A 27,745-nucleotide genomic window follows, 5' to 3' on the forward strand; every position below is an offset into this window, starting at 1 on the left:
TAGAAGGAAGTAGAGGACGGGGAAGACCGAGAAAGACTTGGCTAAAGATGTTGGAAGAAGAAATGCCGGCAAGGGGGTTCACAAGGAGAGATGCAGAAAATAGGGCAAAATGGAGAAGATTGTCATGGGGACCGCAAGGCTAACCCCCGCTCTAGCAGGGAAAATGGCCTTTAAAATGCATGTTGTTGTTGTTGTATACAGAACAACATAATACAGCCTACTTACTGTTTCCTGAAACTCTATTTTTCCACTCAGATGTAACACTTAGTGTACCCGGTGTTGTAGCCATGCACGTATACACAAATTTCAGCTTTTGCATGATCTTCAATGTCTGTATAAAAATGTAAAACAGGAACAATTTGCATTTTTAAGCCATATGATGCACCTTGACAACATAGGATTGGCACGAAAATAAAAAAAAGTTTGAATTGCGACTCCAGCAGTTCAACAAATGGCATTAACAAGAATAATTAACAAATAAACAGAGAAGACAAATTGCAGACAAGGGTCATATATTTGTAATTACGTAACACAGCAAACATTAGATGTTGTGGACCATCATCGATGGCGTCAATGATGCGTACGAGGTGTTTGTCTTATTTTATATGGCACTGGCATGAGCACTAGCATGCGGCGTTGCCCGTGTCGAAAAATTTTCCCCTATTTTGTTTTTGCAGGTGCCTAAAACACCTCCCAACACGCACTAAGGAAAATTTATACTTAATATCACATTATAATAACATGCACACACACACTAATTGGGGATAATTTCATATCACCTTTCACATAGCTACAAGGGCTCAGGCACTAAATTCATTGCAGGACATCACCTTACACATCTATACTATAAGAGAGCCGTTTGTCTGTCTGTGTGTCTGTCTGTGAGCAAATTTTTTGAAAAATCCCCCCAAAAAATAGAATTTTGTTTTTCAGAAACTTTTTTTTTTTTTTGGTCTAAAACACTTCCTGGCACTCACTGATGAAGGTCTGAAAGTTTGAAGATCCGTTCAGCCATCTCTGAGAAAAATGGCGACACACAGACAGACACAAAGACAGACACACGGCTCTCTGATAGTGTAGATGTATAAGGTGATGTCCTGCAATGAATTACAATAAACAAACATTCCAGAGAAAGAGACCAAAAGGCAAAACTATCCGCGTTATCCGATTAAATGCTACTGTCCACACCACGGAAACCACAACATGGTGTGCCGTGATTAGATAACACGTCATGTCCCCAAAAACTGTCAATTTGCCCATAAAACAAAACATTTTATCGGTGTTATGCTTATAGTGACACACAAAATGGGGAAATATAAACTTCCAGGTACCATGGACATGAACAAATGAGGATGGCAAAATATTGTGATGGATAATCATAAAATCTCATTTACTCAACCTTCATTGCTTTCATAGAAATTTCTTCCTCGGGCTAAAAGAGGATGGAAAATTGTGAGATACAGTAAATAAATTTTAGTTGCGTTATTTAGTCGTGATTTATTCTTCAAATCTACACCGGTGTGCACCCGCACCTGAAGGGAGCGGAGCGGTTGTTCCGAGAATGAGGCCTGTCGACCCACCGATGAATATCGCGTTGTGATTGTGGATTTACGCTTTAATATAGACGTTGCTAATTTATTTCATCGAGTGATACTGAGTCCCATACTTCACAGACAATGACTCTGGAAGGTAGGTGGGGTGAGGGTGGAGGGGGATGGTGGAAGACGAAGGAGGAGGTCACACATACACATTTCATAATGTATTAGAGAGAATGCTACGTGGACACATGGGGTGGAAAGCTTTGATGATAATCCACGCATTCCAAAACCTCCATTTCTCGAGATGCATTTGGCATATCCAATGCTGTGAAGCTAGTACATCTCAAGGATTTTAGGGTTAGGGTTTCAGAGCCATATATGGTTTAACATGAACCTTTATGGAGAACCACAATGAGAAAATGGAAATTGGACATTTTGTACGATTCAAACCACATTTTAGCACCACCAATATATTATGATCCATACATTCTTATATGTACCAGCAAGGTTTGCGACTGTCCACATCTATTCTTAGTAATGCTCTTAACGAAGGTCTCACTGTACGCTAACTCCGATGGGATGCTGAGCACAAGAGGAGACTTGAATAAGAACAACCACAGATGGGATAAAGTTTGAGATGCAGAGACAACATCGGATTAATCACCCTCCTGAAAACACACAAAAATGCATTCTCAAGGGACTCCAGGCCACAATATTGCGCATCCTGCACTCAAGACCGCACCATTCCGCATCCCTTGGCGAGTAATGCTTCAGTGCGAATGCAGGTGGATTTGGTGAAAAAGCACAGCGCATGGTTCTTTTTCAAACACAGTTAAATACATGGAAAAGAGTTATCTACCATTGAGCAATTTTGAAGGATTGAATTACGGCGGAGAAAGGAAACCACTCGCTGTCCAGTTTATTGTGCCGGCAACAAAACAAAACATTACAGTTTCTGCCTTACTTTCCCAACAACAAACCAGAAACAGAGGACAAAAGGTAATTGGGAAATACAAGAAATGGAATGATATCAAGGACAACGACACTCAGAACAAAGTATAAAGCCTCCCCAAGCGCAACTCTTTCCAGATTTCCAGTTTTTCCTTCCACTTCTGTAATTGAGAGTTTGCAGCTGTGTCCATCTTGTTCACCCCCTGCTCTCATTCTTCCCCACATCCATTATTTCACCAAGTCTCCCTCTATTTTGTCCCTCAACCCTGCTGTTGGTGTGCCCCCCCCCCCCCCCCACCCTCCACACTCCTGCTCCCTTTTTCTACTGTTCCTTTCGTTTTTTTGTTACGTGCTTGTCTGTTCTGTGTTCTAGCTGCTACACTCAGACTCGACACGATACAAGAAACCCCAGCTTTCCACAGGTATCATGATGCGGTGCATGATGCCATCAGCACAGAAAGGTACATCGCAATAACAGCATGTGGCATTTCTGAAAACCCGATGAGCGGTGCCCAGCACGACTTGTCAACAACCATCGTCAGGCGTGACATTGCAAATGGCGTCCTCACCGAAACATGCATTCACATTTCAAATATGCATCATGAATGAACAGAATGATTCTATGCTGTACACTTGAAGGGCAGATGCGTCGTTTGCCAATGTATCTGGTGTTGCTTAGGACGACAATGGCTACAATCGTTCTCCAAGTATAAATTGTAAACAGCTGTACGTTGCTGCATGCAAACGTGAAAGCCACCAACAGTTCAATGGCGGTTTAGAGTGTGGCCATTTTCAGAAACCCACTAGATTTTCAAATTTTCAGCAAAGAACAAATAAATGACGAAAAGAGCACAAATATTGCATTGATGCTGCGAGCCAAAAAGATCTCATGATCACCAGTTGGATCATAAAGTGCTCCTGATGCCACAGCAACACCACTGTGTTCATTATTAATGAGAATCACCAATCACAAGGGCCCCATACATTAAAAAGTGTGTGGCCTCTCTGAATTACTTAATCGGCAGGTCTTACAAAATAGCAAGCAGTGTGTAACCTTTCAAGGTAACAAATTGGATTTCAAGCCGTAATGGAAGCGTACTCGACTGCGATGCTGCTACGTTTGGACCCGCAGATTGCGCCGTGATTGGACCTCATATCCACTAAGATTCTGCTAAGCAAAGGCATTTAAAACTCATTTTGAAAAGGCATTTTAATAAGCAATCAGGATGTTCTGTGCAAGTCAGTACTGTAAAAACGATGGTGATGTTATAAGCAAAGACATAGTCAGGCCTTTTCGCTCCTTTTGCCCTTTTCCGAGCACCATACGCTTAATTATGGAGACACCCCGAAGCTCTTACGATCATCTGCAGGCAGAATGTTCCACGTTAGATTTTCCTGGTGTCAATTCCAGTGTTTTTAGAGGGAGAGATTGACTACAATCTGTGTGATTGCTGCATTATGCAGCACATCTCGATTAAGTAAGCGTTGTCCCATCTGAAATAAAGAAGTTGCAAACAAGCTGAGGCCCATTACCCTGGTCAAAAGTTTCCTGTGAAGGACCTGGGCACCCACCGAAGTGCTTATCGACATCTATACTACAAGAGAGCCGTTTGCCTGTCTGTGTCGCCATTTTCCGAGAGATGGCTGAACGGATGGATCTTCGGCAAACTTTCAGAGGTTTGTCTGTGAGTGCCCAGGAGTGTTTGGGGCAAAAAAAAATAATTGAAAATTAAAAATATATATAAAATTTCGATCTTTTCATAAATTGCTCTATGGTGCCTGAGCCTTTGTAGCTTTGTGAGAGGTAATATTAAATTATCCCCGATTATTGTGCGTGCGTATGTGTAATATTATAATATTAAATATAAATTAAAATATAAATATAAATTAAATAAATAACATAAAAATATGTGTAATATTATAATATTAAATATAAAGTCGGTGTAGGGAAGTATTTTAGGCACGCACAAAAAATGGAAAAAACAAACAAATTGATTTCTTCAAAATGCCAACAGGATTAGAACATCACCGGGGAACGCCGAGTACCCTGCTGGTGTTACATAAACCGAAGAATTGGTCAAGGGGTGTGTGTTTTCAATAGGTGGAGTGTAGAGTTGGTGCATACTGCATAGTCTGGGTTAAATTTCCCGATCCAACACTAAATTGTCGCATCGATGCTTCACAGGTAGGACTTGCATCATAAAGTTTGCCATCCCTTCGGTGGAACTTTAGCATGGCGTGTCCCATCTGCGACCATGAGTAGGCAGAAGTAGTAGAAGTAGTAGTTGTGAATAATTAGGGTCATTCAATAAGTAGTTGTAGTAGTAGTAGTAGTAGTAGTAGTAGTAGTAGTAGTAGTAGTAGTAGTCATATTCGTAGTTGTAATAGTATTTTAACATTTAATTACCAAATTGCTTCCAACTGTTAAATTACTTACAAGTTAAGAGACAATGCAGAAAACCAACAAAGTCACTGGTCAATTTTAAAGTCTTCACATAATGGCAACCAACCATACCAGGAAATAAGATAACAAAATGGACAAACCAGATTTGACATTAACCTTCAATTCCACTTGAGGAAGCAGTAAACTTCATGCTGATCAATGACTGAAAAACATAAACTCGAAAACATCTGAAAATACAAAGCCCATCTACATCCACCTTTTAGGCAGGCTTTCAGAGGTTTGTCTGTGAGTGCCCAGGAGCGTTTGGGGCAAGGCTTCTTCTTCTTCTTCTTCTTCCGTATGCTAAATATGACAAAAACAACGAAAAATAAATTTAAAAAGACGATTTTAGGCCACATTGACCTTTTGACCTTAAAGCTATGGGCTTCCGTGACCCAATATGCAAATCCTAGCAAATTTCAAGTCAATCGGAATAAAATTAGCGACTTTATGCAACCTTGACCTTTGACCTTTTGATATTAAAAAAAACAAAAAACAATCGGCTTCTAGCTTTTGGTTGGTGAACCAGTTCAGTGAACCAATATTGAAATTCTTAAAATTTCAGGTCAATCGGAAGAAAATGGATGACTTTATGCAACCTTGACCTTTGACCTTTTGATATTAAAAAAAACAAAAAACAATCGGCTTCTAGCTTTTGGTTGGTGAACCAGTTGAGTGAACCAATATTGAAATTCTTAAAATTTCAGGTCAATCGGAAGAAAATTGATGACTTTATGCAACATTGACCTTTGACCTTTTGATCTATAAAAGAAAATGTGCTTCTAGCTTTTGATTGGTGAACAAATTCAGTGACTCGATATTCAAATTCTTAACATTTCAGGTCAATCGGATTAAAATTGATGACTATGTGATGCTGACCCCCTTGACCTTTTGACCAAATTATTAATTCGACTTCTCCATAGTCAAATAATATAGCTTTTTTGAATATTTAATGACAAAAGCTCAAATGGTAAAAAGGTTACGGCCTGGATACACAAACAGACAGACAGACACACAGAAGTGATTGCAAAACCCTATCTCCGGCTGCGCAAGGGACGGGCTAACAAGTTTAGTCCGAATCCGTCCACAACCTTTCAACATATCGTGCTATATATCGTTTTTGGCCCTATCTCTCAATTGTGAAGAACCACCTAAAATATTCTGGTGTCCGGATCCTGATCCTCGCTAAAATCAAATCGATTCGTCCGTGTCACACACCCAACCTGTACACTAAGTTTAGTCTGAATCCATCCTTAACTTTTTGAGGTATCGTGCCCCCAGACAGACGGACAAACAGACAGGGGTGAAAACATAACCTCCATCCACCTTCGTTGGCGGAAGTAACAACAAAAGTGTTATGCAATGTTGTCATACTAAAAAATTGCAATAAAAAACAGCTACCGGTACTTGAAATGACCTACTGCGCGACCACACCGAGCTGAAAACGATTGAAAATACTTGGCATTTCATAATTAGAGAGCAGGAAACAGTCATTTACCAACACTGAATGCTCACGCCGAGCTCCACTCACTGTGAAGGCCCAAGAAGCACATGCTGATCCACATTGAAGAAGAGATGCAAAACCATCTAACTGAAAAAAACCTTAAAGCGGAACAAAAAGGATGCATTTGAGACTGCTGAGGAACTATATATAGGACAACAAATCCAAAGTCAAAAACAGCAATTAAAAATTAAATAAAAGGGCCATTAAGCTGTCAACATCGTGGACTGCCGACAAGAAGACATTGAACAATATTCCACCCTCGTGCGTTACACAAGCATGGAACTGTGCAAAATCGATCGCAACATGATTGGTTGAATGAAGGATGCAATTTAAGTGCGGTCGAGCGCTTAACCTTGAGATTACATAATTCAGAAGGAGCGATAGAAATCCCAGATGTGAAAAATGTTTTCCAAGGAGAAAGTCTTTCCTCTGCTATATATTCAGCTTAGCTTTAAAACCTTCGGGCCTAATCAAAATGATCTACGACGAAGGAGTTGATATAACCTAACATCCAAAGTAGTATGTACTTTAGGAACCAAGTCAACACCCACTGCATATGGATGATCTCATACCTTTTGCATTTTGCGATGTCAAAAAAACAATGGATCAGCTAAAATTGGGAGAAAACAATACTTCAAAGATATTCAAATGGAACTTGGACTAGACAGATGTGTCAAGTGCACTTTGGTGGCAGGCAAGGTAACAAGAGCAAACAACATAGAAATCGACTTCAGAACAATACAGGGACTATAAAAGGAAACATCACACGGACACTTAGGGACAGAGCAGACAACCAAATATACCAGGAAGTAATGGTATGGGCAAATTGTCAAGGAACATACTTTATGTGCACCACAAGGCTCATCCTGAAAACACAGCTCTCTTCCCCCACGAGAAACAAAATCAAACGTGTCAACCGGCCCATGGGGCGTGTGTCTGAATACAGGTGCGGTTGCGCACGATAACCGCAGGCCAAGCTGATCAAACTGGGAACTCTTAACTATCCACAAAATGTACAAGGACTATGCCTGCCAAGATGAGGTGGCATCATGGAGTCTAATCGGGGACACCGACTGAAAAGCTGTAGTTGAACAGGTATGTTCAACAAGTTCATTTTGCCACAACAGGTAGGTAGTAAAAGATTTTGAACAAGTTAAACAACACCTGGAAGAGAGCACATTTCCTCCAGGTTGAGGAGTTTATGTTCTGTATCCCACTAATAAGCTGGATCTGCATCCGGATCTTAACCAGAAGTTTCGTAACAATCCGTCCATAACCTTTTGAGATTTCGTGCTAAACTGCAAGTCATTTAAGACCCTATCTCTAAAAGGTGAAGAATCACTTATAGTGCTTTAGTATCTGGATCCGGATCTTCACACAACCAATCTCTAATGACAAACACACTTATAGCAAACAGACAGACAAATAAACAAGAAGACGTCATGCAGAGCACGATACGTGCAAAATCCCCCCCTCCCCCACCAGCAACGGTTTCCATTAATACAGCAATTTGTCAATTTAATCAAGATTAAAATTGACGATTTTGATCAAAGCTCGGGTCAATATGATGAAAAGTGACGATTTTTCAAATGAAACATGATGATTTGGGAAATTTGACCTTGAGTTGACCTTTGACCTTTTGACCTAAAAATAGTTGGTTTTCCAATTTATTGACTCAATATACAAATGCTGTTCAATCTTCAAGTCAATCGGATTTAAAATGATGATTTTAGAAATTTGACCTCCAGATGACCTTTGACCTCAAATCAATAGACTTCTCAACTGGGACGACCTCTACAACTTGGTGAAGTTTCGTGATGATCGGTTTAGAATTGGGACCTGAAGGCCAGTCACAAACAAACAAATGAAAAATCGGTCAGAGACCGAGGACTTGCCGGAATGTACTTTTTTATCGGCCATTTTGGACAAAGATGGCGGCCGAACCACGTGACCGATGACGTCATCATTATTTGTTTTCTAAACTAATGCATTCCTTGATGATGCTCAAGAATTTTCATCTTGATCGGATGAAGTTTTGTACTTGTCGAATTATGACGTCATAATGGAGGCACCTATGACATCATCATTAACATATTTTATTCCCCATGGAGAGTCCTTTACAATGAGCCATGTCTCAATTTTTTTCTATTCAGCACTTGCGGAGATATAGAGGTGCAAAGTTTTTCGGTTTTTCCAAGATGGCGGCCGAACCACGTGACCAATGACATCATCATTAACAGATTTTATTCCCCATGGAGAGTTCTTTACAATGAGCCATGTCTCAATCTTTTGCTATTCAGCACTTTCGGAGATATAGAGGTGCAAAGTTTTTCCTTTTTTCCAAGATGGCGGCCGAACCACGTGACCAATGACATCATCATTAACATATTTTATTCCCCATGGAGAGTTCTTTACAATGAGCCATGTCTCAATTTTTTTCTATTCAGCACTTTCGGAGATATAGAGGTGCAAAGTTTTTCGGTTTTTCCAAGATGGCGGCCGAACCACGTGACCAATGACGTCATAAATCGGGCACAGTCTATTCCAGGGCAAGACAAATATGTCTGCAAAGTTTGGCGATTCTAAGTGCAATGGTGTAGACGTAGTGCCGAGCACAGACAAACAGACACAGACAAACAGACAGACAAACCAACCGATCAACATACTTGCCGGAATCTTTTCCGGAAAGTAAAAAACAGACAAACAAACAGACAGACAGACAGAATAACAAACGCAACCGACCAATATACTTGAAAAATCTTCGATTTTGCAAGTAACAAGCAGGGGTGGATACATAACCTCTGCTCACCGTGAATTAATCGGCAGACGTAATTTAGTCGTGAAATATAATAATTCATCCATGAGCCATGAAGAAAGCAAGCCTGAAAAGCTCTCCTAACTCACCTTGGTGAAAATTCATACCAACAGGTACAATTTGAACATATTACACACTGAAAGTGAAACGGCAGGCATCGCAAGAATACATCCCCAACAATCACAAAGAGAACAAAGGCGAATTACATGGAATAAAACAGCAACAAATGTAGTTCAAAATGGAGAGAACCAAGAAAGTGCTGAGAAGTTCAAAAAAAAGAAAAGAACTGGAAAAAGCAGAAATAGACAAAAAGGGCGAAGAAGATGGCAGTTTAATTTGGACGGAGAACGTCACCCTAATACACTCGTTATTACTTGATCTGCACGAATACAAATGCACAAGATGGAGGAATACGGAGGGCGTTGGGAAAAATGGCAGGATTGAATGAAACGGACAAGTGCAGGTTCCACAAAGTTGAAACGGAAAGCACCATCGCCTTCCCTCGGGATGCAAAGCACTGAAGTCAGAGCAACCGGTAAGTATGCAAAGCAATAACACCAAGGGCAGAGTAATCCACGAGCATATTTGCCAAAATGAAATTCAATATCCCTGTCACCGAAACGTCATGGAAGAAAATGCCAGAAAAACAATCATAAATAACATAACACTCATGTATTGACCTGACCGTCCCATCAAGCATGAACAATGAAAACAAGGAATTGCAACCAGACATAGGGCTCAGACATAAAATACAAAAAAGAGGATCTTTTAATATCAAGTAGAGGCTCATGGAAGAGTTAGAACACAGAATAGATCACAAAATAACAAAAGAAGAAGAAAAAAATAGTGGAAATTGTGGAAAACACACCAACAGCATGATGGAGGGACACAACAAAGAGCCCCCTTAGAGGAAGAATAAGCGTGGGGGAGAATGAAATCAAGGGGGGTGGAGAGGAGCACATAGGGCGAACAAGTTGGATAGAAGCTCAAACACAGCAAGAATAGGAAGGGGAAACCAGGGATGAGACAGAAATGGCTTTAGAATTGAAAAATAGGGTAAGGGAAAGGCCTGGAAATAACCTGGAAAGGAAGAGGTGGCCTTATGGAGGATTAACGAGGATAGGGAAAATCATGAGTATGAATGAGAGATGACCTGATGTGTTGGTGGACTGCCATCTTGACACAGACTGAAGAAGTTGGTTCCACAGGTGAGAGAAAAGAGGAACAAATGAGTGGAGGTGAACAGTGATCCTGGATTTTGGGAGTTTCATCAGAAGTGGGTCACAGGCAGACCGCGAGCAACCTACAGAAACCTGTGAGCAGGGATGGGCAGGGGTGGTGGATGGACAGAGCAAGGAAAGGGCGGAGGGTGCAAGACCAGAAAGGAGGCGGTAGAAGACAGAGAGGCCACAGACCTGTCTGCCATGTGAAAGTAACAGGCCCAGAGACTCGGCTTCATTGCGGCAGATTCCAATGATGTTGAGGCCTGGGTTTCCACAGCATCAATAGATGGATAGCAATGCTCATTTGCATTATTGCTAACCAACGACTTTGGGCCCATTGGTTCAGAAAATAAATATGTACTAAATATTAAGACCTGAAAAATGATATGAAGAAAACTTAGAAACTGAAGAAAGAAGACAATGTTGTGAAAGACAAATAGGCTCTTATGACATCATTAGCTTCTTTAAAGAGGGGCATTTGTTCTTGATGCTAATAGGAGGATTTATCTTTCACAGCTTTGGTTTTTCAAATATAGGACACAATGTTTTATTTTCAGAGAATACAGAGGACGGAGCAAACAAAGACAAAGTGCAATGAAAACTTGTTTTTGTTTCATGAACATTTCGATACTGATTTATCATTGTGGTTGAAGAACATGAGAACAATGGGTTCGTAAAGTTGAAGGTCATGCGATTCAGCTGTGTGGCTGAGAAAGTGTTGTGTAACATTGGTCCAATTCTGTGAAACCACAACTCAATAGAACGTGTGTAACTCGATAAGTCCAAGATGCTATTGCGATATTGCAAAACCTGTTTTGCTCATTGCCGGAGTCTCCATTGCCATAAATCATGAGAACCCAAAAAAAAATCCCCAGGCAGTGCGTGAAAAACATGGAAAACAACTTCATGGAGAAATGAAGCGCTTCGGCAAATATTTGTAAAACAAAGAAATTGTGGAGAAGATATTCGATTTTAAAATATACTAATATATTTGTTTGCCCATCAAAATGAAATTACGCACTGAAACCTTTATCTTTATTTTGGCGATGTGGCAACAATTGCATTGATCGTTTCAAAAAAATATATATGCAGCACAAAATTCCATCAAAATGGGTTTTTATTAAAGATTTTAATAATTACCTCAAGTCCTCAACCTCCCCCTCCCAGGCCGAAGGCTTCAATTCTCTCCCCATTCCAAACCTTCAAACCCCCTTCCCACCTCCACCACAACTCTTCAAACCTCCTCCCCCACTCCCTCTCGTACCAAAGGTCATAAACCTCCCCCCCCCCCCCCCCCACCCATCAACCCCGTACTGAAGGTCCTTAATCATCCTGCTCTTACCCCTTCCCCTATACTGAAGGCCATCAACCTCCCCCCTCCCCAAATTTCTAAAATCCTCAATTTTCATCCGATTGACTTGAAATTTGAGTATGATTTACATATCGGCCCAACTGAATTCTACCACCAACTATTTTCGAGATCAGCATAGACCAAAAGGTCAACATAGGCCAAAGGTCAACCACTTTCTTTCGAATTTCAACAATCCTCAATTTCCAACCGATTGACTTGAAATTTGAATTGGATTTTCAGACCAGCTAACTGAATTCAACCACCAACTATTTCTGAGATCAGCATAGGCCAAAAGGTCAACATAGGCCAAAGGGCAACCAGATTTTTCAGATTTCTAAAATCCACAATTTTCATCCGATTGACTTGAAATTTGAAAATAATTTACACATCAGCGGAATGAATTCAACCACTAACTATTTTTGAGATAACCATAGGCCAAAAGGTCAACATAGGCCAAAGGTCAACAGCAATTTCAAACTTTTTAAATCCTCAATTTTTATTCCATTGACTTGAAAATTGAATGGGATTTACATATTAGTTAACTGAATTCAACCAACAACTATTTTTGAGGTTATCATTGGTCACAAGGTCAATATAGGCCAAAGGTCAACCACTTCTTTCAAATTTCTAACATCCTCAATTTTTATCCGATTGACTTGAAATTTGAATAGGATTTTCATATCGGCTAACTGAATTCAACCACAAACTATTTTTTGAGATCAGCTTAGACCAAAACGTCAACATAGGCCAAAGGTCAACCACTTTTTCACATTTCTAAAATCCTCAATTTTCATCAGATTGACTTGAAATTTGAATAGAATTTTCATATCAGCTAACTGAATTCAACCACCAAGTATTTTTGACATCAGCATAGGCCAAAAGGTCAAGATAGGCCAAAGGTCAACAACAATTTCAAATTTATAAAATCCTCAATTTTCATCCGATTTGCTTGAAATTGGAATTTACATATCAGTTAGCTGAATTCAACCAACAACTATTTTTGAGGTCAACATAGCTCACAAGGTCAACATAGGCCAAATTGCTAAAATTGTCAATTTTCATCCGATTAACTTAAACTTTGAAGACGATTTGCATATCAGGTCACTGAATTCAACCACTAATTATTTTTGAGGTCAAAATGATGCTCTACTGAGTGTCATTCTACTTTGTTCTGTTTTGCCAAGTGTCACACTATGAGTGCTTTTTCATTTGTTTGTTTATATGCGACCAAAACGTCTTCTTTCTCTTCAAATAAAACAAGTCAGGAGACGACGATGGTTCACGAGCGAGCGGTATTCAATGACAAAGGACGGACTATAACCGAAACAGGTCCGGAAAGGCCAGGCCGGTAAATGTCAAAACGAAGGTTACTCACCTTGAAATGAGATAGAAAAGAATGTATAATCAGTTATGAGGTTAGTTAGCTACACAATACCGAAAATTCAGGTGAAAAATGAAATGAAAAAAAATAATGAAAACAATGAAAAAAAAAAATGAAAATCGAGCTCGTGGGGCTAGACACATGACATTGGCCTAACCAAATACCGAAACACCTGTCAGATTCCACCAAACCCCTCGGCGAAGATGCAGCTTGAAATCGATTACGCCCTAAAAAGACATCTTTTTCGGGCGTGGCTCCGCCCACAATGGGCGCAATACGCCCACTTGAGCGCAATACGCCTATAATAATAGGCAGGACACAACTAGATCATGATATCAACCTCCCACCCAAGTTTCATCAAGATCGGATGATATCATCGGGTATTTATGCTGAGGACAGACAGACACACACACAGACAGACAGACGCACACACATGACGAATACAGTGGTCACTTGATAACTCGTGAACCAATTAACACACAAAACACAATCCGTGAACTCTTATTTACGTTTAGACTGCTGAGACCCCTCAGACCTTTGACTACCGTTTAAATCCCCCAAGACCCTTAAGGCCACCAAGACCCCTGAAGACCCAAAACACCCAAAATACCCCGAAGACCGAAAAGCCCCTGAAGACACTGAAGACCCAAAACACCATGAAGACCCAAAAGACACCGAAGACCCAAAACACCCCAAAGACCCAAAATACCTGGAAGACCCAAAAGACCCCGAAGACCCAAAACACCCTGAAGACCACAGACCCTTAAAACCCCAAAGACCCCAAAGACCAAAAATACCCCAAAGACGCAAAATACCCTTTAAGGCCCAGAGGATCCAAAAGATCCTGAAGACCCAAATGGCCCAGAAGACCCAAAATACCCCCAAAGACCCGAAACACCCTGAAGACCCAAAAAAACCCAAAGACCCAAATGATTATTCAAGACTAAGAGGAACCAAAAGACCCTTAAGACCCAAAAGCCCCTGAAGACCCCAAAGACCCCAAAACATCCCAAAGGCCAAGAGAACCCAAAAGACCCCGAAGACCCAAAATACCCCGAAGACCCCGAATACCCAAACCCTGAATACCCAAAAGACCCCGAATACATAAAAATACCCAAAAATACCCAAACACCCCAAATACCCAAAATACACTGAAGACCCAAAAGACCCTGAAGACCCCAAATACCCCAAAGACCCAAAAGACCCTGAAGACACCGAAGACCCAAAACATACTTAAGACCCCAAAGACCCTTAAAGACCCTTCATACCCCAAATATCCTTAAATACCCTGAATAACCAAAATACCCCAAAGACCCTAAAGACCCAGAGGAATAAAAAAAAAACCCTTAAGACCCAAAAGCGCCTGAAGACACAGAAGACCCAAAACACCCCCAAAGGCACAGAGACCAAAAGACCCTGAAGACACAAATGGCCCCGAAGACCCAAAAGACCCAGAATACCCAAAAGACCCTGAAGACCCAATAGACCCAGAAGACCCAAAAGACCCTGAAGACCCAAAACACCCTGAAGACCCCAAAGACCCATAAAGATACTTTAGACCCCAAAGATCCTTAAATACCCTGAAGAACCAAAATACCCCAAAGACCCTTAAAGACCCAGGGGAACCAAAAGACCCTTAAGACCCAAAAGCCCCTGAAGACACCGAAGACTCAAAATACCCCAAAGACCCAAAACACCCCAAAGATCCTAAATACCCTTAAAGGCCCAGATGATCCAAAAGACCCTGAAGACCCAAATGTCCCTGAAGACCCAAAATACCATGAAGACCCAAAAGGGTCTTCCCCCCGCAAAAGGGTCGCTGAAGACCCCCCATACACCCCATGTACTGTCTTTCCCTCGCGGTCCCCATGTACTGTCTTTGTCTTTCCCTCGCGGTCCCCATGTGCTGTTTTTGTCTTTCCCTCGCGGTCCCCATGTACTGTCTTTGTCTTTCCCTCGCGGTCCCTATGTGCTGTCTTTGTCTTTCCCTCGCGGTCCCCATGTACTGTCTTTGTCTTTCCCTCGCGGTCCCCATGTGCTGTTTTTGTCTTTCCCTCGCGGTCCCCATGTACTGTCTTTCCCTCGCGGTCCCCATGTACTGTCTTTGTCTTTCCCTCGCGGTCCCCGTGTACTGTCTTTGTCTTTCCCTCGCGGTCCCTATGTGCTGTCTTTCCCTCGCGGTCCCCATGTACTGTCTTTGTCTTTCCCTCGCGGTCCCCATGTGCTGTTTTTGTCTTTCCCTCGCGGTCCCCATGTACTGTCTTTGTCTTTCCCTCGCGGTCCCTATGTGCTGTCTTTGTCTTTCCCTCGCGGTCCCCATGTGCTGTCTTTGTCTTTCCCTCGTGGTCCCCATGTACTGTCTTTGTCTTTCCCTCGCGGTCCCCATGTGCTGTTTTTGTCTTTCCCTCGCGGTCCCCATGTACTGTCTTTCCCTCGCGGTCCCCATGTACTGTCTTTCCCTCGCGGTCCCCATGTACTGTCTTTCCCTCGCGGTCCCCATGTACTGTCTTTGTCTTTCCCTCGCGGTCCCCATGTGCTGTTTTTGTCTTTCCCTCGCGGTCCCCATGTACTGTCTTTCCCTCGCGGTCCCCATGTGCTGTTTTTGTCTTTCCCTCGCGGTCCCCATGTACTGTCTTTCCCTCGCGGTCCCCATGTGCTGTTTTTGTCTTTCCCTCGCGGTCCCCATGTACTGTCTTTGTCTTTCCCTCGCGGTCCCTATGTGCTGTCTTTGTCTTTCCCTCGCGGTCCCCATGTGCTGTTTTTGTCTTTCCCTCGCGGTCCCCATGTACTGTCTTTCCCTCGCGGTCCCCATGTACTGTCTTTGTCTTTCCCTCGCGGTCCCCATGTACTGTCTTTGTCTTTCCCTCGCGGTCCCTATGTGCTGTCTTTGTCTTTCCCTCGCGGTCCCCATGTGCTGTCTTTGTCTTTCCCTCGTGGTCCCCATGTACTGTCTTTGTCTTTCCCTCGCGGTCCCCATGTGCTGTTTTTGTCTTTCCCTCGCGGTCCCCATGTACTGTCTTTCCCTCGCGGTCCCCATGTACTGTCTTTCCCTCGCGGTCCCCATGTACTGTCTTTGTCTTTCCCTCACGGTCCCCATGTGCTGTTTTTGTCTTTCCCTCGCGGTCCCCATGTACTGTCTTTCCCTCGCGGTCCCCATGTGCTGTTTTTGTCTTTCCCTCGCGGTCCCCATGTACTGTCTTTCCCTCGCGGTCCCCATGTGCTGTTTTTGTCTTTCCCTCGCGGTCCCCATGTACTGTCTTTGTCTTTCCCTCGCGGTCCCCATGTACTGTCTTTGTCTTTCCCTCGCGGTCCCTATGTGCTGTCTTTGTCTTTCCCTCGCGGTCCCCATGTGCTGTCTTTGTCTTTCCCTCGTGGTCCCCATGTACTGTCTTTGTCTTTCCCTCGCGGTCCCCATGTGCTGTTTTTGTCTTTCCCTCGCGGTCCCCATGTACTGTCTTTCCCTCGCGGTCCCCATGTGCTGTTTTTGTCTTTCCCTCGCGGTCCCTATGTGCTGTCTTTGTCTTTCCCTCGCGGTCCCCATGTGCTGTTTTTGTCTTTCCCTCGTGGTCCCCATGTACTGTCTTTCCCTCGCGGTCCCCATGTACTGTCTTTGTCTTTCCCTCGCGGTTGTCAGCTCTTTCACGAGCCTCGATTCAGTATAGAAAGAAAAAAAAAAAAAAAGGCCATAAAGACCTAAAATACACCGAAATAGTCAAATATGCCCAAACTCTCTGAAAAGACGTGTGGTGAGGCATGCAGAGATAGCCGAGTCACACCATCTATATAATAATAGCGTAAGGACTCGACTTTGTTATCCCTTTTACGCCGCACCCAGTGACCCGATGCCCACGGCACTAATGGATTTACGATCTACGAACCGCGCTCTTTGTTTATCACGTACAGACATACTCGAAAAATCTGAATTAGCCGACGTTGGGGCCCAAAAGCATCCGATTAACTGCCGATACGACGCCATCTTACGACGCCATCGTATTGGCGTCTGCTGGGTGAAGGCGAAGCAAGCCGTCCGCTGATTGGACAGGCGAAGGCGAAAGCAAGCCGTCCACTTAGTGGACAATCCAGAGCATGCATTTGTGCCGGTGTCGGCGATCGTTGTTCATATACGCACTCTTCATTCCTATTTTCTTCCTAACTCTTACTCGGACAAGCAAATCCCCTATGCCATCCATAATGGTACACTCTATCCATACACCACATCCTCCCTTCCGTGGATGTTCCACGGGTTTCGGCCAGTTAGTAATATTACTATAATTCACCAAATGTCCGTCTATCTATTCGAAGGTACCGTAAAAACTGCTGAACCGATCGCAAAGATATTTTGGGTGGGTAATCCTGGGATCTCCAGGAGTAAAATAGGCTATTTAGTTTTCCCAATTTCAGCTTTGGTCTCCAGCATTCTCAGGTTTGGACTCCCGCATAACATTCGCGTTCGCATAACGTTCATTGTGACGATGTTGTGACGATGTATGTGTTCAAAGTATTGTTTGACGTGATGGTGTGAACGTAATTTCGTAATGTTTTTCGTTTCGTAAACCTTTAATGAACGTTTAATGTTTAATGAACGTTTAATGCCCTTCGATGTCCAGGGCCGCACGCGCGCTACACTGGACGGGCCAGCGTGTACCTTGCCCTTCGCCGTCAGGCTCGGGTAAACCGCTGAGCCCCATCCGTGATCGGGACTGGGGCTTGAGACAGTGTCCCACGAACGAGGAATTCCCAGTAAGCGAGAGTCATCAGCTCGCGTTGATTAAGGCCCTGCCCTTTGTACACACCGCCCGTCGCTACTACCGATCGGACGGTTTGATGAGATCCTCGGATCAGCCCCTGCACGGGCCGTTCTCGGCTCGTGCCGGTGCACCGAAAAGATGAGCGAACTTGACTGTCTCGAGGAAGTAAAAGTCGTAACAAGGTTTCCGTCGGTGAACCTGCGGAAGGATCATTATCGGGACAACATGAGAGCGAGCGAGACGCAAGACGTACGTGGTACATGATCGTCCATGTACTGTTGAGCCATGTACTGTTTAGATTTTGATGATTTGCGTGTGATATGATTCAACGGATGTTTATATGAATCGTTTAAAATAAAAAAGCCTTAAATTTCTGATATTTTACCTTTTCATTTGGGCTTCCTAATTGAAGCCCCGCCCGTAGGGCGGGTACTGTTTTCTAGTATTATTATAATCGAGCAAACGTACATGGTTCGCCATGTATGTTTAAATGCGACGAAAAAGTCTTCTTCTTCTTCAAAAAAATTTACCACCCTCTTAATTAACCCTCTTCATTGCGTCAAGACAGCTGAGACCCCTCAGACCTTTGATGACCCTTTAATTCCCCCAAGACCCTTCAGACCACCAAGACGCCTGAAGACCCAAAATACCCTGAAGACCCCCAAAGACCGAACATACCCTGAAGACCCCCAAAGACCCCAAAGACCCAAAACACCCCAAATACCCAAAATACCCTTCAAGGCCCTGAGGCTTAAAAAGACCCTGAATACCCAAAAACCCAAAAGACCCCAACGACCCAAAACACCCCGAAGACCCAAAACACCCCGAATGCCCAAAACACCCCGAAGGCCCAAAACACCCCAAACACCCAAAACACCCCGAATACCCAAAACACCCCGAATACCCAAAACACCCCGAAGACCCAAAACACCCCGAAGACCCAAAACACCCCGAAGAACCAAAACACCCCAAAGACCCAAAACACCCCGAAGACCCAAAACACCCCGAAGACCCAAAACACCCGAAGACCCAAAAGCCTCTGAAGACACCAACGACCCAAAAGACCCTGAAGACCCCAAAACACCTCAAAGACACAAAATACCCTTAAAGGCCCAGAGGATCCAAAAGACCCTGAAGACCCAAATGGCCCTGAAGACCCAAAACACCATGAAGACCCAAAAGACACCGAAATGATCAAAGATGCCTACCCCTCTGAAACGACGTGTGGTGAGGCGCATGGAGCGCGTCGAGTCACGCTGGTAATAATAATATAGAAAGATATACATTTTGCGAGAAAAAATATTTCCATGCTATTAAATGTGCTTGTACATTGAAGAATATGAAAATGTAGGTGATTTATTGAACTACTGTATATCATTCCGAGAACATCTTGAACATCTTGAACGTAAAATGGGACAAACTAACGATACGAATGATTCTCCAACTGTGACTCGATGGATGCTTTCATGATGATTTAAGCTCTTAATGCTGATATTGTGAGTCAACAGCAGGTGGGATAAGAGCAGAGATTATGAGTATGTTTGCCTTTACAGATATCAAACTAGAAAGTGTGTCAAAATGCAAAGCCCATTCGCGTTTGCTTTGTACTCGAGCTAAGCTTGACGAAAACAAAAACAAAAATGTACAGTTTATTAATTAGCATTCACCATATTCTCATATTACAGGTTTGTTGAAAATTTTATGACGAAAGCTAAAATGTTTAAAATGTTTGGCCCTGGAGAAACAGAATGACACACACACACACACACACACACACACACACACACACACACACACACACACACACACACACACACACACACACCCACACACACACACACACAAGTGAATGCAAAACCCCATCTCCCAAGCTGTGGAAGGAATGGGGTAACAATGCAGCCTTGACATTCTCGCTTATCTAGGGACACACAAGGAAAACTTGTTGAAAGTGAAGCCTCATATGAACTTGGATAACGTGAAAGAAAGAGAGGGAGAGAGGGGCGAGAGGAGAGAGAGGGGCGAGAGGAGAGAGAGGGGCGAGAGAGAGAGAGGGGCGAGAGAAAGAGAGAGGGGCGAGAGAAAGAGAGAGGGGTGAGAGAGAGAGGGGCGAGAGAAAGAGAGAGGGGCGAGAGAGAGAGAGGGGCGACAGAGAGAGAGAGAGGAGAGAGAGAGAGGAGAGAGAGGGGCGAGAGAGAGAGAGGAGAGAAAGAGAGAGGGGCGAGAGAGAGAGAGAGAGAGAGGGGCGAGAGAGAGAGAGAGAGAGGCGAGAGAGGGAGGAGAGAGAGGAGAGAGAGGAGAGAAAGGAGAGAGGATAGAGGAGAGAGAGAGAGGAGAGAGAGAGGAGAGAGAGGGGAGAGAGAGAGAGAGATAGAGGCGAGAGAAAGAGAGAGGGACGAGAGAAGAGAGAGGGGCGAGAGGAGAGAGAGGGGCGAGAGAGAGAGAGAGGGGCGAGAGAAAGAGAGAGGGGCGAGAGAAAGAGAGAGGGGCGAGAGAAAGAGAGAGGGGCGAGAGAAAGAGAGAGGGGTGAGAGAAAGAGAGAGGGGCGAGAGAGAGAGGGGCGAGAGAGAGAGGAGAGAGAGAGGAGAGAGAGGGGCGAGAGAGAGAGAGGAGAGAAAGAGAGAGGGGCGACAGAGAGAGAGGGGCGACAGAGAGAGAGGCGAGAGAGGAGAGAGAGGAGAGAGAGGAGAGAGAGGAGAGAGAGGGAGAGGAAAGAGAGGAGAGAGGAGAGAGAGGAGAGAGAGGAGAGAGGAGAGAGAGGAGAGAGAGGAGAGAGAGGAGAGAGAGAGAGAGAGAGAGAGAGAGAAAGAGAGGAGAAAGAGAGAAAACCATTTTGACAGGTAGTTAAGTTACTAACCTAAATACCTATACATAATAGTCACACCTTTAAAGAGAGATATATATAGGGCAGGCAAGATAGCTTCGAAGTCATGTATGTGCACTCATCTCTGAGCTGTCTAGCCTGGGTTTGAATCTCATCCTGGTGTTTCACAGGCAGGTGATTCATCAATGTGTTTGACGTCCCTAGGATGGACCTTAGCCTGGACGTCCCATCTGCTAGCATTAGTTAGTGGACGTTAAAGATCCCATTGTGTCATTCATGAAGAGTCGGTGAGCTTTCCCCAGCACCCTGAACAAAGTCAATATACCTGCTACAACTACTGTTGTAAATCCAAGGGAAAACTACCCAAAAAACAATAATGTCCTTGCTAAGAAACTGTTTTGGAAGCATTGCCACTATAACAGTAGATTCAGTATGTATATATATATATATATACTCAAGAGAGAGTATTTGTAGATACAGTCAGAGACTCCCAAAGAGAGGATTTGTGGACACACGTTCAGACTCACAGAGGATGTGAAGACACATGATCAGAGACTCCCAGAGAGAGGATCTGTGGACACATGGTCAGAGATTCCCAGAGAGACGATCTGTGGACACATGGTCAGAGATTCCCAGAGAGACGATCTGTGGACACATGGTCAGAGATTCCCAGAGAGACGATCTGTGGACACATGGTCAGAGATTCCCAGAGAGAGGATTTGTGGACACATGGTCAGAGATTCCCAGACAGAGGATTTGTGGACACATGGTCAGAGATTCCCAGACAGAGGATTTGCAGACACACGGTCAGAGACTCCCAGAGAGAGGATTTGTAGGCACATGTTCGGAGACTCCCAGAGAGAGGATTTGTAGACACACAGTCGGATACTCCCAGAGAGAGGATTTGTGGACACACAGTCGGATACTCCCAGAGAGAGGATTTGTAGGCACATGTTCGGAGACTCCCAGAGAGAGGATTTGTGGACACACAGTCGGATACCCCCAGAGAGAGGATTTGTGGACACACAGTCGGATACTCCCAGAGAGAGGATTTGTGGACACACAGTCGGATACTCCCAGAGAGAGGATTTGTGGACACACAGTCGGATACTCCCAGAGAGAGGATTTGTAGACACACAGTCGGATACTCCCAGAGAGAGGATTTGCAGACACCGGATCAGTTATCCCTGGAGGGAGTATTTGTAGACGTGAGCGACGACTCCTGGAGATTTCATCAATTACAGATGGAGATTTTCTCCCACTTTTACCAAGTTTGTTGTCTAAAGCCTGACGACGTTATTGTGTAAAGGTTAAAGCACGTGAATGTGACGTAGGCTACGTACCGGTACCAATCGTACCCACGCTGGTAGTTTCGATCGAAGAAGTGCGGTTCGGATCCGGCCGCCCTCACATCAGGATGCAGCCGGAGGAACTCGAGCAAGGCGCGGGTTCCTCCCTTCTTCACCCCGATGATGATGGCTTGAGGAAGGCACCTCCTCTCGCCGGCTGGGATCTCGGACTCGGGCTCGGCGTCCTCTCCCGAGCGAGCCGGACCGGCCACGGACGCCGCGACCGCCGAACTCTGAGTACCGGGCCGGCTCCCCGCAGGGGTTTCCACCGACGCTCTGCGCGGCTCGGTCCGCGGCGGCTGCTGCTGCTGCTGCTGGTGCTGCGGAAGCGGCTTCTTGCGCCGGGACTCCGTCGGTCGTGGCCGCGTATACAGGTAGGCGGCATACGTGGCCGGTCCCCCGGCGCCAGGGTACGCGTACAGCACGATGGACGTGCCCAGGACAAGCGCCAAGAACATGGCGAGCAGCTTGCGTCGAGCCGTCTGAGAACACAGGGAGCCCGGTCTAGGGGTCATGGCCGAGCTCCCGGTGCGGACACATGCTCCGGCACCGTGCGCGGGGCTCAGGCGGACTGGGGACCCCACGATGGGTTTGCGAGGACGGACAAGATGTAGAAAGCGACTTCTCGCAGTGACCGAGATGTGTACGAGTGTCGAACGCCGTGAGGACGGAGTAACAAAGGGAGGGGAGGGATAGATGGGGGGAGGAGGCGGAGGCGGAGGAGGAGGACCGCACGACTAATGTCGATGCATCGGCACACAAAGACTATCGGGGGCGGGACGCGGGAGGGAAGAACCAAAAGTTTGATTTTGACGTGTGACGCAATTACCATAACGTGAAGTTTAAATATCTTTTTTCCTTCTCTTCTTCTCTCCTTATCCTGCTCCTCTCTCCAGCTCCTCTCTCCAGCTCCTCTCTCCAGCTCCTCTCTCCAGCTCCTCTCTTCGGCTCCTCTCTCCAGCTCCTCTCTCCTCTTCCTCTCTCCAGCTCCTTTCTCCTGCCCCTCTCTCCTGCTCCTCTCTCCTGCTTCTCTCTCCTGCTCCTCTCTTCTGCCCCTCTCTCCTGCTCCTCTATCCTGCCCCTCTCTCCTGCTCCTCTCTCTTGCTCCTCTATCCTGCCCCTCTCTCCTACTCCTCCCTTCTGCCCCTCTCTCCTGCTCCTCTTTCCTGCTCCTCCCTTCTGCTCCTCTCTCCTGCTTCTCTATCTTGCTCCTCTCTCATCTCACTTCCTCTCTCTCCCTCCATTTTCCTGTTCGAGCATCCCCTTGTTTATTGTCTACCTGTGACCCCACCCCACTGTCAGCTCGTTACCTGTGACCCCACTGCAAGCTCGTTACCTGTGACCCCACTGCTAGCTCGTTACCTTCTTACCTTCCACAATCTAGCTCTTCCAGGAGCTTCCTTCGATGTAATTGTTGGTACAAATAATGCAATTTATTGTATTAACGATAATTGTCTTACGTTCCTTTGATTGCAATTGTCAATTGTCAAACAATTGTCAATCATGTTAATGAATCGTATTAATAGTTTACATTGCATTAAACAAACATACTTGCCAAGGATACTCACCTGTATGAACCACCCGAGGTAAGTTGAAAAACTTACCTGAACGAGATATAAATAGACCAGGAAACGCCAACGATTTTTATTTTTCTATATACTCCCAAATGTAATTCATAAGGAGACAATTTTGATGATGAAGGAGCTGTGCTCCTACGCGAGTCGAAAGGATTGACGCGACAAAAGACGGGAATTCGTCCGAGTTTCTTTATTGAGCAAAACCAAAACTCGGGTACTCTGAAAAGCCCGTTTATCGGGCAGCAATATATATATGCAATCAAACACGTCATGCCGGAGCGTTTGCCCGGGAAAGGCGAGACTGGGCGAGCCCGGGAAAGGTGAGTCTGGACATGCCCGGGAAAGGCGAGACCGGGCGTGCCCGGGCGGCCTGGGCGAGCCCGGGAAAGGCGAGTCTGGGCATGCCCGGGAAAGGCGAGACTGGGCGTCCCCGGGCGGCCTGGGCGAGCCCGGGAAAGACGAGTCTGGACATGCCCGGGAAAAGCGAGACCGGGCGTGCCCGGGCGGCCTGGGTGAGCCCGGGAAAGGCGAGTCCGGGCGGCCTGGGCGAGCCCGGGAAAGGCGAGTCCGGGCATGCCCGGGAAAGGCGCGTCTGGGCATGTCCGGGCGGCCTGGGCGAGCCCGGTACAGTGATCGCTCCCTGGTTGCGTTTTCGGCAGGTGTAAGGCGATTGTGTATACTCAGCGGCAACCGCTACATGTGGCCCCCAGAATCCACTTGCACCGGCAGGGTCAATTTAAGGACCCGGCCGAAGCGACCCCTGGAGGGTCGTGGGTGGTCGAGGGGGGGGGAACCGTGGACGGGGGGCGGCCTCGCCGCGGAGGAAGGGCCAACCGTGGTGGTTGGTCGACATCCACGTTCGCCGGCTTGAGGCGGTCCACCGAAATCCGGTCCGACCTGCCGCCGACGTCGACGACGAAAGACTTGTCGTCCCGTCGCAGGACCCGGAAGGGCCCGTCGTACGGCGGCCGGAGTGGTCCCCAGTGTGCGTCATGACGCACAAAAACGTACTCCGCTGTGCAAAACGCTGGGGGGACGTAGGACTGGGGGCCACCGTGGCGGGACGTTGGCACGGGGGCAAACCGTCGGGCGGCCTCCTGGAGGTCCGAGCGCTGGCGAGCTGCGGACCAGGGACTGGTAGCGTCGGGCACGAACTCACCCGGGACGCGTAGCGGCTGGCCGTAGACGAGCTCGGTGGTGGACGCCTGGAGGTCCTCCTTGGGGGCCGTGCGGAGGCCCAAAAGGACCCACGGCAGCCGGTCGGCCCAACCGCCGTCCTGAAGGCCGGCCATGAGCGCGGCCTTCATGGAGCGGTGAAAACGCTCGCACAACCCATTGGCTTGGGGGTGGTAGGCCGTGGTACGGTGGAGCCTGACCCCCAGGTTACGGGCGACCGCGCCCCACAGCTCGGAGGTGAACTGCGGACCGCGGTCCGAAGAGTTGTCCGCTGGTGAGCCGAAACGGGCGACTCAGGTGGCGATGAAAGCCTGCGCCACGTTGGCGGTGGTGGTGGAAACGAGGGGAACGGCCTCCGGCCACCTGGTGGTCCTGTCCACCATGGTGAGTAGGTGTGTGAAACCTCGTGATGGGGAGAGGGGGCCCACCAGGTCCACGTTGACGTGGTCGAAACGCCGTTCGGGCACGGTGAAAGGTGCCAGCGGGGCCTGGGTGTGGCGGTGGACCTTGGCCCGCTGGCAGGCCGTGCAGGCGTTGGCCCAATCGCGGACGTCCCGTCAAAGTCCGTGCCAGACGAAACGCGCCGACACCAGCTTCTGGGAAGCTTTCCGGCCCGGGTGGGAAAGGCCGTGGAGGGAGGCGAAAACGTGGCGCTGCCAGGTAACGGGCACGACGGGGCGAGGCTGGCCTTGGGAGACGTCGCAGAGCAGGACAGTGTCCGTGAAGGGGACGTCGGCCAGGCGGAGGCCCGTGTCCGCCGCCCGGAGGGCTTGCACCGTGGTGTCGGTGGTCTGGTCGGCCGCCATAAGCACGAAGTCCACGCCGAAGTGGACCGCGATCGCGCTGGCCCGAGAACGACAGTCGGCCACGGCATTGTCTTTTCCGGCGACGTGCCGGATGTCCGTGGTAAACTCCGACACGGCGGAGAGGTGGCGCGGCTGGCGGGCCGACCACGGCTCCGTGACTTTGGCCATCGCGTAAACCAACGGCTTGTGGTCGACGAAAGCCGTGAACGGGCGGCCCTCCAGGAGGTGGCGGAAATGGCGAACGGCCAGGTATAGACCGAGGAGCTTGCGGTCAAATGTGCTATATTTTAACTCGTTTGGCCGGAGTTGCCGGCTAAAAAAGCGAGTGGCTGCCAAACCCCGTTCACCCATTGTTCATGTACGGCGCCCACCGCATAGTCGGAGGCGTCCGTAGTGAGGGCGATGGGAGCGTCGAGCACCGGGTGAGCAAGCAGCGTTGCGTCGGCGAGGGCCAGCTTTGCGCCTGTGAATACCGCGTCCATGGCTGCGGACCAGACGACGTCATGCTTGGCCGGCTTGCCCCGGAGGGCTTCGTAAAGGGGCCGCATGAGCTGAGCAGCGCGGGGCACGAAACGGTGGTAGAAATTCACCATGCCGAGGAACTCCTGCAGGGCCTTGATGGAGCGGGTACGCGGGAACTCGGTGATGGCCTCGACATTGGTTGGCAGCGGCACGGCCCCGTTCCTGGTGATGTGATGGCCCAAAAAGTCAACGGCCGTCGTGCCGAAGTGGCATTTGGCCGGGTTGACGATTAAGCCGTGCTCGCTGAGGCGCACAGCACGCCGTCCATCAAGCGCTGGAATGCCTGGGCCGCGTTCTTGAAGCCAAACGGCATCCTCAGGAATTCGAACAGGCCGAACGGCGTGATGACAGCCGTTTTTGGGACGTCGGCCGACCTGACAGGTACCTGGTGGTATCCCCGTATTAAGTCAATTTTCGAGAAAATGACCCGCCCCGCTAAACGGGCGGAAAAGTCCTGGATGTGCGGGACCGGATACCTGTCGGGGGTGGTAACGTCGTTGAGGCGGCGGTAGTCGCCACATGGGCGCCAGCCGCCCGCCGGCTTCGGCACGATGTGCAGTGGCGAGGCCCACGTGCTATCGGAGCGCCGCACGATGCCGAGGTGCTCCACCGCGTCGAACTCGGCCTTTGCCACGGCGAGCTTGGCTGAGTCGAGGCGGCGGGCTCTGGCGTAGACCGGCGGGCCCGTAGTTGGTATGTGGTGCTCGATACCATGTCTCACTGCGACGGCCGAAAACGTCGGCCGCGTGAGGGCTGGGAACTCTGCGAGCAGGCGAGCGAACCCGTTCGCCGCCGGGAGGGCGCACGCTAGTTCGGTCGGCGCAGAGCTGCTCATCGTGCATGCCAGGGAGCTGAAAGTCTCGGCGTTGACAAGGCGACGCCGTTTGACGTCGACCAGCAGCCCGTGCGCGCAGAGGAAGTCGGCGCCTTGCAAAGCCATGGGCACGCTCGCCGTCACAAAGGTCCAATTAAAGCGCTGGCTGCCGAAGCAGAGGGTGACGTTGCGCGGGCCGAAGGTGCGGATGGCCGATCCGTTGGCAGTGACCAAGGAGGGGCCGCAAATGGCGGTCTGCCTGTCCTGCTCGGAGGCGGGTATGACGCTCAGTTGGGCGCCGGTGTCACAAAGGAATCGCTGCCAGGACGCTTTGTCCTTGATGAAAAGCAAGTTGCCCGAGTGGCCGGCGCTCATGGCTGGTAATGAACGCCGGCCCGGCCGTTTCCCGACTTGCCGAAAGTGCACGGGGGTCGGCATGTCCGAGCCTTGTGTCCGAACCTGGCGTGGTAATAACACCACGCCTGGTCAGGTGGAGGCCCCGGCCGTCATGTTGGAAGCGGTCGGTGCGGCGTGGCGGCCGCCAGATGCACCGGCAGTTCGGCCTCCAACCGCACCGGGCACTCGGGCGCCATGGGCGTCGCCTCGGACGGCGGCGGGCTCCAGGTAGCCGCCTCGATGTGCTGGCCTGCCGAGGAGATCTTGTCGGCTTCCCTGGCGAGGGCACGGGGATCCGTGATCTGCGTGCCTGCCAGGGCGAAGCGTACC

The 27,745-nt window shown here is 47.5% G+C and overlaps 1 protein-coding gene across 1 annotated transcript in view; it reads right to left on the bottom strand.

Annotated features, from left to right (window-relative positions):
- Positions 1-22,886, bottom strand: part of LOC137427045 (heparan sulfate glucosamine 3-O-sulfotransferase 6) — a 55,810-nt gene extending 32,924 nt beyond the window's left edge. The window contains exon 1 of the mRNA XM_068116167.2: positions 22,119-22,886. Coding sequence (XP_067972268.2) covers positions 22,119-22,639 — 521 coding nt within the window. The 5' untranslated portion in view covers positions 22,640-22,886. The remainder of the gene's footprint in view (positions 1-22,118) is intronic.
- Between the last annotated feature and the right edge of the window lie 4,859 nt (positions 22,887-27,745).

This window comes from Myxine glutinosa, chromosome 5 (assembly GCF_964187855.1).
Source record: "Myxine glutinosa chromosome 5, kmMyxGlut1.1, whole genome shotgun sequence".
Taxonomy (NCBI): domain Eukaryota; kingdom Metazoa; phylum Chordata; class Myxini; order Myxiniformes; family Myxinidae; genus Myxine; species Myxine glutinosa.